This window comes from Ornithodoros turicata, chromosome 5, assembly GCF_037126465.1.
Source record: "Ornithodoros turicata isolate Travis chromosome 5, ASM3712646v1, whole genome shotgun sequence".
Taxonomy (NCBI): Eukaryota; Metazoa; Arthropoda; class Arachnida; order Ixodida; family Argasidae; genus Ornithodoros; species Ornithodoros turicata.
This window is the reverse complement of record NC_088205.1, coordinates 81,737,046-81,755,372: the sequence shown is the minus strand read 5'-3', so window position 1 is coordinate 81,755,372 and position 18,327 is coordinate 81,737,046. Positions and strand designations below refer to the sequence as shown.

At 43.7% G+C, this 18,327-nt stretch overlaps 4 protein-coding genes across 5 annotated transcripts in view; 2 read left to right on the top strand and 2 right to left on the bottom strand.

Moving 5' to 3' along the window:
• The window catches only part of LOC135394976 (sorting nexin-25-like), a 115,819-nt gene that overhangs the window by 7,092 nt on the left and 90,400 nt on the right, over positions 1 to 18,327 (bottom strand). The window contains exons 1-11 of one of the 2 annotated variants that reach the window (XM_064626112.1): positions 5,482 to 5,505; positions 5,160 to 5,360; positions 4,147 to 4,328; positions 3,953 to 4,084; positions 3,219 to 3,388; positions 2,184 to 2,370; positions 1,863 to 1,936; positions 1,720 to 1,796; positions 1,140 to 1,336; positions 514 to 673; positions 306 to 453 (exon numbers count right to left, since the gene is read on the bottom strand). In XM_064626112.1, the coding sequence (XP_064482182.1) occupies positions 306 to 453; positions 514 to 673; positions 1,140 to 1,336; positions 1,720 to 1,796; positions 1,863 to 1,936; positions 2,184 to 2,370; positions 3,219 to 3,388; positions 3,953 to 4,084; positions 4,147 to 4,328; positions 5,160 to 5,285 (1,453 nt within the window). In that variant the 5' untranslated portion in view covers positions 5,286 to 5,360; positions 5,482 to 5,505. Of the gene's footprint in view, positions 1 to 305; positions 454 to 513; positions 674 to 1,139; positions 1,337 to 1,719; positions 1,797 to 1,862; positions 1,937 to 2,183; positions 2,371 to 3,218; positions 3,389 to 3,952; positions 4,085 to 4,146; positions 4,329 to 5,159; positions 5,361 to 5,481; positions 5,506 to 18,327 lie in introns of those variants that run through there. The other variant, XM_064626111.1, reaches the window with a different exon arrangement.
• LOC135396255 (DAP3-binding cell death enhancer 1-like) lies at positions 6,236 to 10,213 on the top strand. The gene is made up of 10 exons (XM_064627279.1): positions 6,236 to 6,395; positions 6,495 to 6,558; positions 6,626 to 6,758; positions 6,836 to 7,111; positions 7,912 to 8,115; positions 8,183 to 8,338; positions 8,630 to 8,716; positions 8,774 to 8,927; positions 9,039 to 9,080; positions 9,814 to 10,213. The coding sequence occupies exons 1-10, from the start codon at positions 6,371 to 6,373 to the stop codon at positions 10,080 to 10,082; spliced, it is 1,410 nt and encodes a 469-aa protein (XP_064483349.1). The 5' UTR covers positions 6,236 to 6,370; the 3' UTR covers positions 10,083 to 10,213.
• LOC135394978 (replication factor C subunit 3-like) lies at positions 10,560 to 13,897 on the bottom strand. Its single transcript, XM_064626115.1, has 9 exons — positions 13,341 to 13,897; positions 12,813 to 12,917; positions 12,511 to 12,716; positions 12,341 to 12,438; positions 12,092 to 12,273; positions 11,888 to 12,024; positions 11,070 to 11,168; positions 10,907 to 10,976; positions 10,560 to 10,815 (listed from the first exon to the last, which is right to left on the bottom strand). Exons 2-9 carry the CDS (start codon positions 12,897 to 12,899, stop codon positions 10,627 to 10,629), a joined length of 1,068 nt encoding a protein of 355 aa, XP_064482185.1. The 5' UTR covers positions 12,900 to 12,917; positions 13,341 to 13,897; the 3' UTR covers positions 10,560 to 10,626.
• Positions 14,369 to 18,025, top strand: LOC135396254 (xaa-Pro aminopeptidase 3-like). The gene is made up of 6 exons (XM_064627278.1): positions 14,369 to 14,427; positions 14,492 to 14,540; positions 14,974 to 15,933; positions 16,797 to 17,038; positions 17,541 to 17,661; positions 17,729 to 18,025. Exons 2-6 carry the CDS (start codon positions 14,507 to 14,509, stop codon positions 17,938 to 17,940), a joined length of 1,569 nt encoding a protein of 522 aa, XP_064483348.1. The 5' UTR covers positions 14,369 to 14,427; positions 14,492 to 14,506; the 3' UTR covers positions 17,941 to 18,025.

Below are 18,327 nucleotides of genomic sequence, written 5' to 3'. Positions count from 1 at the left end.
ATCTCTCAGTATGTGTGTCCGCAGCTGTTTGCTGCTAGGGCGTCGCTCCTACGAAGAAATGCGACACATCGGCATTTCGTAAATTTTTGTCCCAAGCTGTACCAACATGTGTCAAACATTCCTGGCAGAAAAAAATCCCTCGACTGCATGTCTCTCCGTTGCCTACATTATTTACTACGAATTTCTATCATGGTTGCTGGACCACCTCATATCACACCCCACACTGTCTCACACACATCTCACACCTACAAGTACCCACACATACACTTCCCATCTCGCACATTAACATAAACGTGCACACTTACCATCCCTGACGCGTCCGACGTCTATGCAAGACTTTTTCGTTTCGAGGACCAGATTGTGATAAGCCTCGCTCAGGAGGAAGGAGGGATAATATCGCTCTTCGAGGATTTTATAAATTTCTTGCTGCGCCTGAAAGAACGCCTCTGGACCCTGAAAGGAGCAACATGGAATGAACGAGCGGATCTTCCAGGCTTGTATCGGCTGCATTACCGAGTCAGCCATTATAAAGGCCTCAATCCCCTTGAGAATTGTCCGGGACAGCTTGATTCCCATGCGTGGATTTTTTATGTACGTCTGGTAGATGACGTTGCCCAGCTGATGCCACTCGTCCTTGCTCGACGTTCTCATTTCTTCTACATCTCTCCAGAAGCTGCGGATGAAAGTTTAGAAACCTGTTTAGCATAACTTAGAACTCTGCAGTTCTCTGTCATGTCTGGTTGGGTGCTGGGAGTTTGGGCATGGATTATGCAATACCTAGGATATTAGTACTAAGTGCTGTACATACATGTATACTATTGATGCAAGTACAGATATTAAGCACCGGTATCGATACTGCAGACGCTAGTACTGGATACTAACACTACATAGTAGAGATGCTATGGATACTAGTGCTAGATACAGAGCAGTAGCATTGATACTCAAAAATCTACGACACTAAGCCATCACATGGCACTATGAAAATACTGCAGCAGAATGCAAAGGCAAAGTAGAGCACTTTTAACCCCGCTGATAACCTTTGTATGTTTTGTATAACCTTTTGTATAACCTTTGTATGCTCCATGTATGTTTAACATGGAGCAAAGTTACACAAAATGGGAAAAGAATGAAATACAAACGCAAAAAGTGATCGGCCTCCTTCTTCACCCCGCAGGAACTTTGCCAGGTATTCTCGACACTGTGGAGACTCCATGATGACGGAGAAGGCAAAGACTTTTTTTCCTGGAAGGCTGTCTTGCTCCTCCGTAGGAGATGAGAAGTCCATACCACCAATCAGCTTGAGGCGTTTTTCGCACATTGTCTTGGCGTAGGTCAGCTGCACATAAATCCAGTTCTCGTTCCTGCTCATTCTTACTTTATAACAAAGTAGGATACCATTTCTTTTAAAGCATCCACTCATGCCCTTAGAAATCAGAATTACGCAAAATTTGAAATGTTTTCGGAGGGTTTTCGGGTTTTACCCGAAGTGACGATGGTGCAAATCAGGGGGTAAAAATGGGTTTTACCAAGTTTTTACCACGCAAAAACCACAAGACCTCAATTATACCATACGCCATGCAGCATATGCTATCCACAGAACACTTTTCAAATTCCGCTAACTAGGGGATGGGGAAGCATTATACATCAAAGTTTCTAAACAATGAACTCCAAACCTATACCAACCTTAGTATATACTGCATACCCATAAATGTCTCTTACCTGTTTAATGTATTTGGTAAGGTTACGAGACTGAAGCAAGTCTCCCTTGGCTGTACTCTGAGGCTCATATTCTTTGTCTATTCAAAGAGTAGTACGCATCACATTCACGCCAGAATTCTCACATATTCCTCGGCACATCTTACCCTCGCTAATACCCTTGGCCTTCTTCAGATTATTTTGGGTAGTAGCTTGCATAATTTCGGCAATAATGTTGAATCTAAAGTAAGTGAAGTTTCATTAATTAAAAAAAATCAATAGATAATCAATCAATAAAATTTCAATAATCAATAAAAAATTGCATGCATAAAAATCAATAGATAATCAATCAATAAAATTTCGATAATCAATAAAAAATCATGCATAAAAAATCAATAGATAATCAATCAATAAAATCTCAATAATCAATAAAAAAAATTCATGCATAAAAAAAAATCAATGGTCCCCCTTTGTGCAAAATCTTTCACCTCATGCGCTTCAGGTTATCCACGTCCGTGCACGTTTCGATCATGAACACGAAGTCCTCCCACGTCTCAGCGTACGCATACGTTCTGCTGTGCTTCTCGTTCTCAGACTGCAGCCACTTGAGGTAGGCCAACATCTTCTCGTTGATGTACTTTGGGTCCGTGATCATGGTCACCATGGGGTAGAACACTACGACGCATATCGTCAGGTTAGCATACTGGGTCACACATACGATTCCCAAGTTTCTAAGGTCGCACGTACATATAACGCACATTCAGTCAGTATGAGCATCTTAAAGGAGCAATTTCTCTGAAAGAGTCGAGCACTTTTACAGGGTGCACAGATCAAAGACATTTTTCTCGCGCTCTGTCGGTCATCTACGATGATCGTGCTTACGTACGGGGTGACATTATTTGCTGCAAATCCGCGGCCAAAAAAGGCAAAAAATTTTGCATCTTTCGCGTTTCTTTAAAGGATTACTTGGACACAACCATGCAACTCACATTGTGCACAGAAGTTTGCACAGAAGTGCACGGAAGCACAATTTTACTCCCACTGAAAAGGTTAGCCAGCTGTAAGACTCGAACCCACATCTTCTGGATTACCGGTCCCGGGCTCTTACCAGAGACTTCCTTCTTTCATCATTAATTTCTTAGGCGCTTGAGGCTTTGTATATGTATTTGTCCTTTCTATGTGTTCCAGCCTCAGAACATCAATTCCCATCATGTTCAACAGTATATTTGTGGACATGAGCATAGGGAGCAGGATATACTGTCACATCCCTTGTGGCAGCGGAGTGCTACAGCTGCACATTTTAGAGCAAAAATATGGCCACTGTCTAGTTTCTGATACAACCCGAAGCATTCCCTACTATGGCACCGGACGGGCCCAAGCGCACAACCCTGGTCTGACCCAGCAGCCGGGTATTCCTGCCCAGCCCGGCTCGACCCATGCCACAGACCCGGCCGGATTTTGGGCCAGTGTATGTCCGTGCGGTGTTGTTATCTCTATCGGAGCAAGACGACTTATGACATTACCTAGGCAGGTGAAGATCTCTCGCAACAAATGTCTGACCGAAATGCAGAGGGCGTATTCCGAAGGCAGCAGAATGGCAAGCAGAAACTCCGTCATTTTGCGCACATGGTCCTGTTCACTGTCCTTTGTCCTGAGAAAAGAGCTAAGTTCGTACGGCTGCTTCTCTCCGTTCCTGCAAGGGACACCCATTCCACATTCAAAGGAGAACTCCGGTAGAGCCACGGGTAAGTCACTTTTAAAATGTAACCAAGTTACAGTTACAGCTAGGTTCTGAAAATGGGAAAGGAGTTACAGTGGACCTTTTTTTCAGAACGCTTCTGCGCATTCTCCGCGACCCTTACGGCACCGAGGAAGGTTCCCTCTATATTCAATAGATGGCGCCAATGTGGAGCCGGCTGTAGGGTGCCTCGATACTCAATGCTTTTGCTACTTGCACCCTCTATGCAAAGAGGGCGCAAGTATCAAGGCACCCCAACTGGCATGTGCTTTAGCGCGCGCCGAGGGTGTTTTGCTGGATAGCCACTAGGATACGACGCGAGTGTGAACAAGGTCCACTGCAGGTACTTTTTCTCTGCCCCCTATCTTTAACTCGAAGTGCAACTAGTAGTTATATAGCCGTATCGATTCCAAAGCTTGTTTTGAGCGAATTTTACCCCATTAATCGGTACATCAGTAACTCGGGGTAACACAAAATAATTCAGCGGCACAAAGCTGATAGTTTTTCGAGCGTAATTACCCCGAACCCGCGAGTCTGACTTTTTGAAAGTGGACGTGAATCTTTTTCACGACGTCTTCGGTGAAGAACTTGACGTCGTCCATCTTGTGACAGCGATCTTTGATCTTCCACAAGACTCGCCATATTTCGTCTCTGAAATGGAACGAAAATTAAAGCTGGAGCGAAACAGAGCTAGGAAATGAACTGTGGATTACCTCAAAAGGGCGCAGAAATATCTGTGGTCTGGGACAAGAGTTTGGTACCACGGGATCACAAAGTCCCTCGTGACTAGGTCGATAATCTCGTTGAGCTTGGCGTCGATCGCTCTTGAGAAAACGATGGGAGGATGTCTTGCTGGAACAGGATTTATGACCCTGTTGTACTCTTTCAGTTTCTCCTGAAGAAATTAATTGCGTACCAAAATTATAACTCCAAACGGTCACAAATAGCGCAGAAAAGGTTAAGTGAGTATGCCACGAGTTATAAATAGGGCCCGACTTTTTCGGGTTTTATTTTTGGCCGAATTCGGGGGGGGTAAATGTTGGGTGATATTTTTTGTTCGAAAATTCAGGTGTATTCGGGTAAAATCCCGTTACGGCATATTCTGTCGTCAGGAATTCGGGTGTATTCGGGTGATTTTTTTTTGTTTCATAAAAATTTGTCTTAACATGGAACTAATGTTTAGCGATGTTTATCAAACTTTATTTTCATGCACGCTTATGAGTGTGCCATGCGACCTGGATGTTTTCCGGTAGATTCGGGTTAAACCCGAATTTTACGGATTTCGTTTAGGGGGTAAATATCGGGCGGATACGGGTTTAATCCTAAAAAGTCAGGCCCTAGAACTTATAAAGAAGTATTTAGCAATAAAAGCTTCCAGCCTAAAAAGCCATATAGCCTTACGGCTGCTCAGCTCTCCTGCGAAAAATGGTGAACATGCAGGCTGAAAAACCTGGTGCTAATACGAGCCCGAGCACACAGAAAACATGGCGGAACACAAGCACCTCGAAAGCCACCCATGTTGCGTCGTGTTTTCCGTGCACCAACGCTTTGCAGGCTTTGATTAGTGAGGACATGCAGGGGCATGATGAGGGACCAAGCAATTTTGATAGGGAGAACGGGCGAGAGTCCAGCTGACTAAGAGACCCGATTTCTGATCTTTTTTTCTGTTTCTTGCCACCATATAACTTTGTGTGTAGTGCACTAAAAATGCTGTTCAAGTCTGTACCTCGAACACTTGTTGCAACATTTTGTTTCCTGGGTGCTTCTTTAGAACTGGAGTGTATTTTTCATCAGTACAAAGCACACTCTTGCAGCCCAAGAATAGTCCTACGGAAACCATGCCTAGATACATGAGGACTACGCCAGCTGATTCCAGATGACCGCAATAGTGTAAAAGCGCTGCTGTCACGCATACTGCTGCACTGCCCTGAAAAGATGGAAGAATACGCATGACGTGACATGCTCCAAACACAGTGCCTTTTTATGCTTTCTGAGTCATCTACGTTACAAAGCAGAAATTTCTGCCGATAAAATCTTATCTTAAGAACCTTGCTAAATATGGCTTCCTATATGTCAAGTGTCGGCATGCTGCAAAAGAAGCAACATTATCTGCTTCTGCCTGCGCACAAGCTACAAGGCGCATATAATCGTGCTATGAATGAAGTATGACGTTTTAGACTAGTTCCAAGACTCGAATTGTGACATATCTCTGCATGTTTACCTTAACAACCAGCCTCTTCCCTGGCATTTCGTCTAAAAAATCATCTGCCTTGTTTCGTCGAAGCTGTCAAGAATGTACGCAGCTCTACAGAATTATCTACTTATGCAAATAAAAAGCGCAAATAGCAGCGAAGCATCAACAACTACGTCTACGATATCTACTACAAATCCGCCATGTTTTTGAAGCAGCCGACAGCGTCAGTACTGCCCTTACGGCCACCCTCCCATCCCTTGCTTACTGTAATATTGCATGTTTGTCCCTTCTAATTTGTTTTCCATATATACTCAAGCTAGATAAGAGCAAAACGCAGTTCTAATTGTCTTAGAACAGGAGCGAAACTAGAAAAGCGGAACCGAAAGAAAAGGGACGAGGAACAAAGCATGACGGGTAAGGTGGTTTCGCCCAAGCCATAATATCGGAAATCGTAAAGAATTTCCTGCTGCTTATTTGATGGTTATCAACAGAACATCTGTCTCATGTACTGTAAACTAGTTTAAAATTTTAATAATGACATGGCATGAAATCATAAGGTATGAAGGATTGTCATAGCATGAGATGGCGTGACATGCAGTCGTACGGCTGAAACTAAAGCGGCTAAATCAGTTTTCACATCGAAATGTTGCGAAAATTGCGATCAAGGTGAACCGTGGATCTCAGTTGCCCCGAATAAAATGTAATAACGTTGCCACTGCAAACCGCAATACTCCGACAGCACGATGTGGCGGAGCAGTAGCTTTAGGGGTACGTGCTATTTGCTACTAGCACAAAACGTATCCTTTACTTGTAGCTGAAATTACAATCTATAGGAATCGCACAATGATACCGTTTGTGTTGTTGCAGCCTTTGCGCGATGGGGCCTGTGTCAGCACTACAGACCGAAGGCAAAGCCAACAAAAGAGGACAGGTAGACCCTTCTCACTGCTGCGCATCTGTTGCCTACTACTATACCTACAACTCTTTTCTTTTTTTAGGTTGCTCACTCCAACTAGTACCTTTGGAACCCAGCACGACGGACATTCAAATTACAAAAAAGAAACTTCCAACGACAACAGATATTTTGCGAGAAAACCGGACTTCTCTTTCTTAGAAACAGTCGGATGGGTGGTACGTGTACATTTTAAGCCATTATATTAGAGATCTATGTGAGCATTCAACATCTGACGACACTTCCTATACTTCAGGGGACGTTGTTGACAGTCGGCCTCAACTTAAACCTACACTCTAAACAGACCAGCAACAATGAGGTTGCCTCACCTACAAAGGGCAGCTGCTCTCCATCATCAGCATCGTCATTCAGCATATGCAGTTTGCTGCAAAATTTCTTGCTGAAGTTCGCACTCGCATCACCATTGAATGGATTGAGCTCATCAAAGTCTGTGTTGCCAGATGAACCCAAGCAGACATTGCAAACAGAACGCAAAGACACTTCGATAGAAGCAAAGGATAACTTGTCTTTGGTAAGTTGAATGTTGTCTGATTAATTAATAGAATGGTCATGCTTGTGGCTTTGAAGGTGAAGTGCAAAGGGGATGCTTACGAATTACTTTTTTTTTTCATATATTTCAAATTAAAATTTGAGCCTATAAATTAAGCGTACATTAAAACATTGAAACTTAACTCTCGTTAAACATTGTTTGTTATTGATATTCACCGTCGTGCGCGTGTATAACTTAACGTATATGCCATCAGCTAGTTGCTCTTTAAAATGATTGTTTCTGCTTTTTTTTTTTTATTTGCTCGCTTCTGTTATCAATTAATCGATCGATTTAATTACTGGCCAACGTCTGTCAGGGTGATAGGCACAGGGAACCAGAGTTACCGACAGACACAGTAACGATAAAAGGTGCAAGCAGAAATTACTCGGAGCATTTTTACCTCAAAATTACACCTCGTTACATAACATTCAATATTTTTGGTTCACTCTCGTTTAATTATCGTTGATGGACACAGAACAACAGGTTTTCCCAGCAATTTTAATCCAAGTGCCAGCTAAATTAATCCATGCCCCATAAAGTTTGCATGGCACGTGGATTAATTTAGCTGGCACTCGGATTAAAATTGCCGGGAAAATCTGTAGCTAAAAAAGTTTTTAGACTGTGCTCATGCACCCACCACAAGCACAACGTTGAAACTTTGAAACGTTGAAACTTCACGGCCTTTACTGAGGCTATTTCATTTAAGGCCATCGGTGCTACCATCTCACCAGGTGTCGTAAGTCAGACGCAGGACTAATTGATGTGTGCCTTGACACCCGCAGAAACCGGGCGAGCAACTGGAGCAGATAACGAGGGAATACTTCGGCCAGCTAGAAAACCTGACGGGGACGGAATTGTATCCCTCAAATGCTACGAGGGCCGTGGAACACTTCGAAAGGGCAACGGCGCTCGGTGTGAGCAGCGCGCACTACAACCTCGGCGTCTGCTACGAGAACGGGACCGGCGTCGCTGCGGACGAGGCCAGGGTTAGGACCCCCCGAGATGCGTTCCGCGACGGGGTCTTACGGAGTTTTATGCGTCTTTGATTTCTAGGCCGCATATCACTACCGCGAGGCTACACTGGATGGTCACGGATTGGCGACGTACAACCTCGGAATCTTTTACTTGGACGGACGAGGCGGACTACGTCGAGATCCGGAAAAGGCCGTGAAACTTATCAAGAAAGCGTCAGTGTTGGGTGTTCCTCAGGTAAGGCACACTAAAGGGATAAGTGGCTTCAGAGTGCTTTCAAGATGCTGAAGAATTTTGTGCGCTTTTAGTGCCCTTCAAAGGGATGGAGTAAAAAGAAACAAGTAGCGAGAGGGAGAGAAAAAAAAAAGAAAAGAGAGAACACTGACAAAAAGACTACACACAGAGCTGCCCTCTAATATGCATACACGGTTAATTTAGGAAGTTCATACAGTTTCACATCTAAGTCCTTGAGATGGCCGTAAACGAGTTCAGTAACTTTTATGGCAGTCAACATCTTACTGCTTCCAGGCCAAAACGTACATGGGACAACACTACTTCCACCAGAGTGCCTGGGAGAAAGCCTTGCCGCTCTTCAGGGAAGCGGCTAAGAAAAAGGTTAGCAACCCTGCACATATCTTCCCTCGCCCAACTTGCCCACCGTTTCAATGTCAGGATGCGGACGCCTCGTACTTCCTGGGCTACTGCTACGAGAAAGGGCTCGGAGTGGGACGCGACCTGCAGGCTGCGGCGCAACATTACAGGGACGCAGCTTCTGCAGGCGATGAAGTGGCTGCGGCAGCACTCAAAGAACTACCTCAGTATTTTGGTAGGGCTTTCTGGAACATAGTACTAGTGCGGAGTGTATAAAAATAGTTGGTATATGTGTAAAGAGTTACGCTTTTGTTGTTACATTGTACAACCATTTTGCATTTTGTAGAACCCGAAACACCCTCATCTGTTCCAGAATCGGCTGAGCCAGGTAAGTTGTGTCCTGAGTAGATATCATAGTTGGGCTAGAGGCAATATCTAGCCAACATCAAAGCGCAGAATGTCTAAAAATAACCCTTACGGTTGTTTGTTTGCCTCCTGTAATGTTTACTTGTCTCGCAGTCTTGTTTTCTGCTTTGAGTGCAAGAATCCTGGTGGAATCATGTTATGTGGTAAAACAACTATAGGGCTAGTAGTTTAATTTCAAAGCTACATGTATTTGTAAGGGCAATACTGCCCGAAAACTGTTGTGGAGTTACCAGGTGCACCTATGCGACAGAAAAATAAATACGCGTAGAGTAATACTGAGAACTTGGTGTTGCTTCTTGTGGGAATTTGCAGAAACACATTTGCATGCAAATAAACTCCTAGTTGCTCTATAATTGTGCAAGGTCTCCTCCAGGCTTTTGCCATTGAAATTAAAACAGAAAACATGACCTCAGTTTTACATTTGAAAGGAATTTGGCATTACTGGAAGTGAAAAAGAAACTGTGAAGTTTATCACTGGACACCCTGTACTTTCGTCCCTCCTCCCTGTAATGACAACTATAACAGTGGAGGCAGTAGTTATGATTTGCAGTAAAATGCAAGTTGCATCAAATAACTGAATGATCATGTAGATACGGGAGATAAAAAGCTAATACTCTTATCAGAAGTATAATACCAAATGTTAAAATCAGTGAAATATTATTCTAACTGAAACCCCCCTTTCTTCTCTCACACAGAGGAGCGCAGTTACTACACCACCACCACCACCAGTACATCACCACCTAAGGAACCTGCACAGCTTCACCACTCATCATCATCCCCTGAATTGAGCCGGTGGGGTTCCTCACAACCACCCGCCAAGCACAACGTCCCCATTTCACAGTACTTAAATCTCATGCTGCCAAACATCATCTCTTACCCGCGGAGTAAATTTGTCGTGGGAGACAATCTCGACCCTGCACCTGAAAGTATTAGGGCTTGCCATGAAGTGTGTGCAGCTGTGTAATGTTTTGTACATAGCTGGAATGTTACATTGTGAATGCACATTTTGAAAGGTATATAAATATAATATGATGATTGTGTACAAGATGAAACGTGCCATGTAAATAAATGGACTGTATCTGTATTAACTGTTAACCTGGAGTGGTCTACTGAATCATGAAGTCTACGTGCACACATCAGTTAATGTGTACAGTAAAACTGTAAACTATAATAAAATGAACAAACAATAGAAAAGAAAAAACTAACACAGGCACAGCTACGTTTATGCAGTGTAAACTTGGGATGTTTCCATGTTTTCTTTTTTTTTAAACTGAAGATAAAAATCTGGGGTTTTATTTCAGGAGCTGTAAAATAGGATAAAATCGGACTATACGAGTATTACACAGTTCTGACGGGGACTATAACTTTTTTGAGATTGTAGATGTACATACAAAGCAACATTTGAGCCACAAGAAGAAAAAGAAAAGAAAAGAGCATCGCATAATACAACAGAGTGCCATTTACTTCCTTAACTGTACACAATGAATCACCTCATTCTGAGACCATAATCAGAAGAATCCAGATGTGCTCTCTTCGATGAAAGCTTTGTAGATGTACATAAACTTTGCCACAAAGGCTTCCAGATGGTAGATTGCTTTGCTTCCTAACTGAAGTCTGTGTTCGTACTGAGCAGCCAGGGCAGTCACCTGTCCTTTGAGTTGACCGTCACAGTTGGACACCAGTTCCCTTAGCAATTGCTGCGGTGAAAATGGTCGAACATGATGTAACAAACCGCTACATTTCAATTTGCCTAATATAAGGACGTGAAATTGAATTGAACTCTACTACCTTGAAAATGACATCTGACGGAATCAGATGTACCAGGAGTTCGTAGAGACGTCCTCGAACCTCAAATAGCCTAATAGCAACGTACATTTTAGTGAGTGTTTGATGACATAACATTGCATTTTTTGCACATCAAAAGCGTGCAGGGATATCCTCACGCCCGTACCTCTTTGGACTCTGCTCTTGCACAATCATGTTCGCCGTGTCCCTTAGAAATATTTCCCAGTCTGGCTGACATACCTCCTGATTTGCTGAGAAAGGGTACCTAGAAATAGTATAGTGTTTCAAGTGGCTAGAACTGCTGCTGTAAGTTACTCCAGAAAAATAACTAAGTTAGTGTTAGCCTGCAAAAATAGTAACTGAGCTTGTTATACTCTTTTTTTTTAATGTAACTAGTTATAGCTACAGTTACCACATCAAAGTAACTTAGTTTACAGTTGCCTTTGAAGAAGAAAAGCGGAATAAACGTAACTAAAAAAACGTTTTAGCACACATACTGTTCTAGCACACTTATACCGTGTTATAAACGGATGATTTCCAAAAGGTCTTAACATCATGGTGGGAGGTCGTTTAAGACCATCCTGCAGGGTACCTGAATCCACAACAAAATGTCAGGGAACCGATGCGTGGAAAATATTGCAGTACCCGACTAACTTGGTTACATTTTACAGTTACTTTAACAGAAAGCAGTAACTATAGGTTTTCCCAGCAATTTTAATCCAAGTGCCAGCTAAATTAATCCATGACCCATAAAGTTTGCAGGGCACATGGATTAATTTCTATGGCGCTTGGATTAAAATCGGCGGGAAAACCTGTAGTTACAAGTTACTTGTAACTTAGTCGCTGCTCAAGACTGCCTTTGTATTGTCAAGGTGACATGATCCTTAATTGTAAAAGAATAAATTTTTACACTTTGGTGCCCCTTTAATGATAAACCGAGCAGAAAATGCTAAAAAAATGTGGCGCCCTCTACCACAAACTCACTGCTTGACGCGACAGGCCTCCAACATGAGAATGGCACGGCGCATGTTCCGACTGCTTGCCACTGCAATCTTTTGAGCGAGGCTCTCGGGAAGGTTGATACCTTCCTTCTTCGAGACATAGTTCAGCACACCTACAACCTATGAGAAACGATCGATGAGAAATTGTCGCGTACACCAAGTTACCTGTGCCGCGGGGTGAGCTTACTTCGTCTATCGACGGAGCTGCAACCCTGACTCCCAAACACCGACTGCGAATGGCAGGAATCACCTTGCTGCAGGAGTTGCAGCAAAGAATCAGACGGCATGTCGCCATGTATTTTTCCATGGTGCGCCTGAGGGCGTGCTGGGCGTCTTTTGTAAGCTTGTCAACTTCGGCGAGTATGACCACTGTTGCGTGCGAGCAATAAAGAAGTTTCGTTTAGTTATTTTTGACACAGGACTCGAAATAACCCACCTTTAAACTCTCTTTGTGCACTACTTTCGAGTTGTTGTGCCTGGGCAACAGTTTTCAGCAGTTCCTGTATGACTACACGATCATAAATACCTACGTCGCTGGAAAGGGTAAAAGAAATCTTTTTATTACTGCTATTCTCGAAGATATGCATTTCCTAGCGCCTTAGGTACCTGGGATTCACTTCTATATGGTAGTTACTCGCAATAGTTGTGATTTCGATCTTTTTTTTCGAAGGCGTCACAAAGTTCTGGTGCTCGATGCGGAGCCTCTCCACACCGGCCCCGTACACTTCACGCAGGAGGCACATGATCCTAGTTTTCTTTCCAGCTCCTGACGGTCCGTACACGAGCAAGTGTGGGAAATCACCGGTATGAACCTGTACAGTGGAATTTGGGAACGTTAGCACGAAGCTATGGCAGGCTATGGGTTTGGTTCAGGCGCGCATGTAACAAGTGATGCTATACCAACTCACCAGTTTCTTCAAATAGACAGCTTGTTCCTTGTGATAATCGAGTTTGGCCAAGCTCGTAGGTCGATGTTTGTCAACCCATAAAACCATTTTTGGCAGTCGAGGTAACTGGATAACAACAAAAATATCACCGCAATACAAGTAAACAAGTCTTCCGCGCGCGCTCTCTCTCACCCAGTGTGGCCAGAGGAGAGGCATGAAAAATGAAACCCCCCGAGATGCCCGAGACAGAAGAAACGAAACAACCACACTTACAAGAATTTAGTAATGAAAGGTAAGTATTAATTTAAGCTGACCTGTATTGCCAACTGTAGGATGGAACAAGCGTAAGCTTGCCCACATCACGCTTCAAAAATACCTACAGAGTAGCAGACGACGAAGCAGACACCGGCTAGAAGCGCACTGGGCTGTGCGCTCCTAGCCGCGGTGTGTGCCTCTTCATGAGATGCAACGGAACTTCTGCGCTTCTCCATTGATTGATAATTGAGTGACATAGAGCACTCGTTGGGAGGAAGAACGTATCTAAAATACCTTTGTGAATGATCGAAAACTTGGTTAACCTGTCTTCATTTTTGTAGTAATGACCAAATGTACATACGGATCCTCACAGACATTCACGGTAGATCGAAGTTGAGACGCACACGTCACGGTTTGTTTCCGCGCTGTTATTACAACATCACGAATTTACGAATACATTAATGCACGAAAATAATAAAACGCCACTTTTCAGTATTTTTTTCCAAGTCCCGTCACGTCGAAACCACTGTAGGACCTGCCACTTCGATGTCCTTTTCCGGCACTACAGAGAGGTGTCCCTTCCGTCTCCGCCACTCCTGGAGGACCTGCTTGATCTTGACGGTCAGTCCTCTTCTGGACTCCTCTGTTGGAACGTAGCTGTAACCCTTTGGCTTCGCGAAGTAAGTTGCGAAAGGCCTGAAGGTGTCCGAGCTGGAGGACATGGCTTAATTCACCTTCTAATGACCGATGAAAAAGTCCAGTTCCTCAATCGGAAAAACAGATTCATGGACGGCGATGTGCCACAGAAGGCCGTCGCACGCGCGAGCTTCTTCTTCGGGTTGTCTGTATATCATCAGCATAAATTAAATAATTAAACAGAAGAGGATTATGCAAGCGGTGGCTGAGTTTGGGGTCTGTGGTGGTGTCTGGCCTAGTTTAGTTCCTTGAAAGATTAAACCTGTCATTGACCAGGGCTCAAATGAGGAATACCATAAAATGACTCATTTTCACATATATGTGTCTATTACTGTCAATATTACTGTCTCAGATGAACTGTTCGTCACTTTCGAGAAGGCACGCCCCTAATGGTAACCCGAGGAAAGAGTAAAGCATAATATAACAAATAATAAATGTTTAAAAAAGTTAATAAGAACTGAGATAAAAATTCTACGCACATCCCTGGGTCAAATAGTCTCTGCAAAGGTCCAATTGAAAAGCATTGAAACAACTGAAAGCCTGTGCCAGTTACCGCATTTGGCCGGTAACTCGGGTAACTCGAAGTATGGCTCAAAGCTCACGTTATCTTTGGTTTCGATTTCGCATTACGTTTTCGCCCGATAGGCGTGCTGGCGGTGTCCAATATGTCTGCCATCGGGCAGAGGCAAGTGGCGGCAAGGACGGTGTGGCTTCTGACCGGTGCTATTTATCTTTAATTCTGTTCCTAGTTTCACAACAGAACTATGTGGACTTTGAAGATGTTCTATACGCTCCGTGGTGAGTCCTTGATTCGATACATGGTCTTTACATCCCGAGCAGCAGATGTGAAGATACGAAATCTCTCTCACGTCCCGCTTCTCTTGGTTTGGATGATTTGGATTTGGATACATGGAGGCGATTGTGTTCGCCGCTGAGCGAAGCGCTTGGAACAGCTGATGCAACAGACACTACGAAACGCAACCACATAAATGTTATTCGAGTTAAATGTTATTCATAAATGTCGTTCTTCGAGTATCTGTATAAAGCTGTCTTAAATATGTATGTATGTATTTCTTCGTCTTTTTCTTCTTTTTTTAGCCCAATGCTGCACTTCGCGAAAACTCTAACACTGCTTGTACGAATTATGTAAACGCTGTATGCTCGCATTTATATGCAGGGGTGACCGATGCTGTAGTACATTAACAAATTAACAGTGTTGTCATATTTGCAGTCGCCACGGAGACAACCCGTACTAGCACCTGCCGTTTCTGTCAGGCCGCAGTGGCACAGTCTCGGACTGCATCGCACACGCCTCAACTCTACGGACAGCCAACGGCGGAGACCCACCCGCACTTACTCCGCAAGGGCGAAGTTACTCCCGGGATCCAGAAGGAGGAGTATCAGAGCAGACGACGGAGACTCGTGGAGAACATCCGTCAACTCTGCTCCACGTCCAAGACACAGCACGCTCAAATCAAGAACCATGCCATCATTGTGCCATCTGCAACCAAGACCTACATGTCGGACAAGATACCGTACCCGTTCCGACAGAACTCCGATTTTTTTTACCTCAGTGGTTTTCAGGAAATTGACAGCATTCTTCTCATCCACACAAACTTTGAAACCAACACGACAAAAAATATCATGTTCGTCCCGAAAAAGGACCCGCACGCGGAACTGTGGGACGGTCCGCGATGTGGTGCCGACGGCGCAGTTGAACTTTTGGGTGTGGATGATGGTTACGCAATGGACGATTTTGAATCATTCTGTGCATCGCTCCTATCCCAAAAGGCATCGACCATGCTCTGGTACGATCACATGGCGCCGACCTTCTCTCGTGCTCAAGAGGCCATGCACGATCTAGTCAACGATTTCAAAGGAAGAGTCGTCGTCGAATCCCCGCGAATGTTGATTCAGAGGCTGCGGCTGACTAAGTCCGCAGCCGAGGCGGAACTGCTGCGACGGAGCTGTCGAATTGCGGGCGAGGCGATGTCCGAGGTAATGAGGGCGTCACATCCAACGGTGTCCGAGGCGCAGTTGCACGCAAAGATGGAGTTTGAGTGTCGGATCCGCGGCGCAGAACGCCTGGCGTATCCGCCCGTGGTTGCCGGAGGAAACAGGGCTAACGTTATTCACTACATCGCAAATGATCAGAAGATTGAAGATGGTGCTATGGTGTTGATGGATGCAGGTGAATATGCCGCAAGTTCATGAATACATGTAGTGTTGTGAAACGACAAGAATATTTTTCAGAATGTGGGAACATGACCTTGAGATAGAGAATGGGAAGTAGGGATCAAGTTCCTACTTACCATCATCTGATTCAACGTCATGTTCCTCTCTTCGAATACCTACCAGCTTGCTTGCCTCCTCCTGTGTTCAATAATATTTTTACTTTCACTGAGCATGTGCACTATTTATGTTGCTGAATATGTGCTGCCAGTACTTTCATTTTCGTGCATCAGTGCTGTTGCTTGGCAGTTCAACATGCAGTGGTTACAACATGACGCTTAGAGCCCCTAGCTTTCTGCAATTCCGCAAAATTTTACAGAATCTGCCATGTCTCACGGAACATGCTGTTTTCCTCAGAATCATGTGTTTTGTGGAATGTTCGATGTATTACAAAATTATGTAAGGATTTCAGTTGATCTGCGCCACTTTCGTGTGTTTTTTCAATAAGGCTTCTTATGTTATCCAGGTATTGTTTCGATAAGGCTTCTTATGTTATCCAGGTATTGTTTCGATAAGGTTTCTTATCTTATCCATGTAGTGTTTCGATAAGGTTTCTTATCTTATCCATGTAGTGTTTCGATAAGGTTTCTTATCTTATCCATGTAGTGTTTCGATAAGGTTTCTTATCTTATCCACGTATTGTTTCTATAAGGTTTCTTATCTTATCCACGTATTGTTTCGATAAGGTTTCTTATCTTATCCACATATTGTTTCTATAAGGTTTCTTATCTTATCCACGTATTGTTTCGATAAGGTTTGGTATCTTATCCACGTATTGTTTCGATAAGGTTTGGTATCTTATCCACATACTGTTTCAATAAGGTTGCGAGCTGCACGGCTATGCGAGTGACCTCACCCGTACATGGCCAGTCAGCGGAAACTTCAGCGAGGGCCACAGGGAGCTGTACGAGTTGCTGCTAGATGTTCAGCAACAACTGCTGAAGATGCTGCACGAACCAATCTCATTAGACAGCCTTTTTCATGCCATGTGCGACCTGCTTGGAAATAGGTTACAGGAAGCAGGCGCCATTTCAGCTTCCACGCCCAAAGAAGAATTGTCAAAGGTTAGTTTCCTGATGGAAGAGATGTCTTCTATATGATGTTTTGTTTTTTTACTAATTTTTTCAATTTACTTGGAAATGTTTAAAACAATAATCAGGCTGCTGCTACGTTAAAACGCAGGGGCAGAACTTTGTATGAAATGTGTGCAACAGAAACTGATTTTTATGCTAATGAGAAATAGAAATACAAAACAATCTGTTGCTAAACCCTCATTTCTTACATTTTTCACCCAAATGGTGTGTTTGTGATAGAGCAATATTATGCTAAGGATCATAAATATTCACTAGTGACACCACAGTGGTGAGTCTTATTGATTATTTTTGGACATTTGATAGTCCGTTATTGTTCACTGAAACCTCAAGCACATGGCACTCTGTACATGATATGCTCAGTGGAGGACAACATATCTAGGTGACTTGTAACGTGCCACCATATTGATGAAGATGGTGTTATCAGTGCATGTGCACTTGAACATTACTCACATCACAATACATGATTGCTTAGGTGGCATATCAGTTCTGTCCTCATCATGTGGGACATTACCTCGGGATGGATGTCCATGACACGCCTTTAATTCCACGTGGTATCAAACTTCCTCCCGGAGCTGTGGTCACCGTAGAACCAGGTAAGCGGGGAGGGAAAAAAAAAAGCAGAGAAGTTGAATTCTTCAACCCTTATTGTTGAATTTCCAGGGATCTACATCCCAGAGTCGAACCACAAGGTTCCGGAAAAATTCCGGGGCGTAGGGATGAGGATCGAGGACGACGTGCTGATTACGGAAAACGGGCCCGAAGTTTTGACAGCGGGATGCCCGAAGACTGTTGAGGACATAGAAGGTCTCTTTGGAAGAAAGCAGACGAGGACCGTTTCAGAAAGGAGAAAGTGCTGCGAAGTTAAACAGTGAATTTGGAAGCACAAGTTGGGCTGTAGGTTGCCAAAGTGAATTAGGCACAATATTTTGCACAATTAAAGCGTGGCAGCGACATGAAGCGTGCAATTAGTAGTCCCTTTCTTTCGGAAAATAAAATATATAGAACAGTTGAGATACAGTATAATATTATAAGGCAACAGAAGCCAATCTCTGAACAGGGTTGCGCTGTGGCTGTGGCCCGCAAGTGCTGTGGGACACAAATGAAAGCTCAATATATACAACTAGACGAAAAACTGGGTGAAAAACTTACGCTGGTGATGATACTTCTCGTGGAACATTACGTTTTGACATTTCGAGGTTCGACAAACTAAGTCTGCTCACGTGCTAGACATGTCGTCTGCTAGAGGACGCACTACATAT

What these genes read in the sequence shown, in the direction of transcription:
- LOC135396254 (XM_064627278.1), top strand. Translation starts at nt 14,507, where the DNA reads ATGTGGACTTTGAAGATGTTCTATACGCTCCGTG. An exon ending in TATGGTGTTGATGGATGCAG is followed by an intron (nt 15,934 to 16,796) that starts GTGAATATGCCG and finishes TGTTTCAATAAG; the next exon opens with GTTGCGAGCTGCACGGCTAT. An exon ending in TGTGGTCACCGTAGAACCAG is followed by an intron (nt 17,662 to 17,728) that starts GTAAGCGGGGAG and finishes TTGAATTTCCAG; the next exon opens with GGATCTACATCCCAGAGTCG.
- LOC135396255 (XM_064627279.1), top strand. Translation starts at nt 6,371, where the DNA reads ATGTGGCGGAGCAGTAGCTTTAGGG. An exon ending in GCGGAGCAGTAGCTTTAGGG is followed by an intron (nt 6,396 to 6,494) that starts GTACGTGCTATT and finishes GTGTTGTTGCAG; the next exon opens with CCTTTGCGCGATGGGGCCTG. An exon ending in TAGAAACAGTCGGATGGGTG is followed by an intron (nt 6,759 to 6,835) that starts GTACGTGTACAT and finishes CCTATACTTCAG; the next exon opens with GGGACGTTGTTGACAGTCGG.
- LOC135394978 (XM_064626115.1), bottom strand. Translation starts at nt 12,899, where the DNA reads ATGGTTTTATGGGTTGACAAACATCGACCTACGAGCTTGGCCAAACTC. An exon ending in TGCACAAAGAGAGTTTAAAG is followed by an intron (nt 12,274 to 12,340) that starts GTGGGTTATTTC and finishes CGCACGCAACAG; the next exon opens with TGGTCATACTCGCCGAAGTT. An exon ending in CGTCAGATGTCATTTTCAAG is followed by an intron (nt 10,816 to 10,906) that starts GTAGTAGAGTTC and finishes TTTTCACCGCAG; the next exon opens with CAATTGCTAAGGGAACTGGT.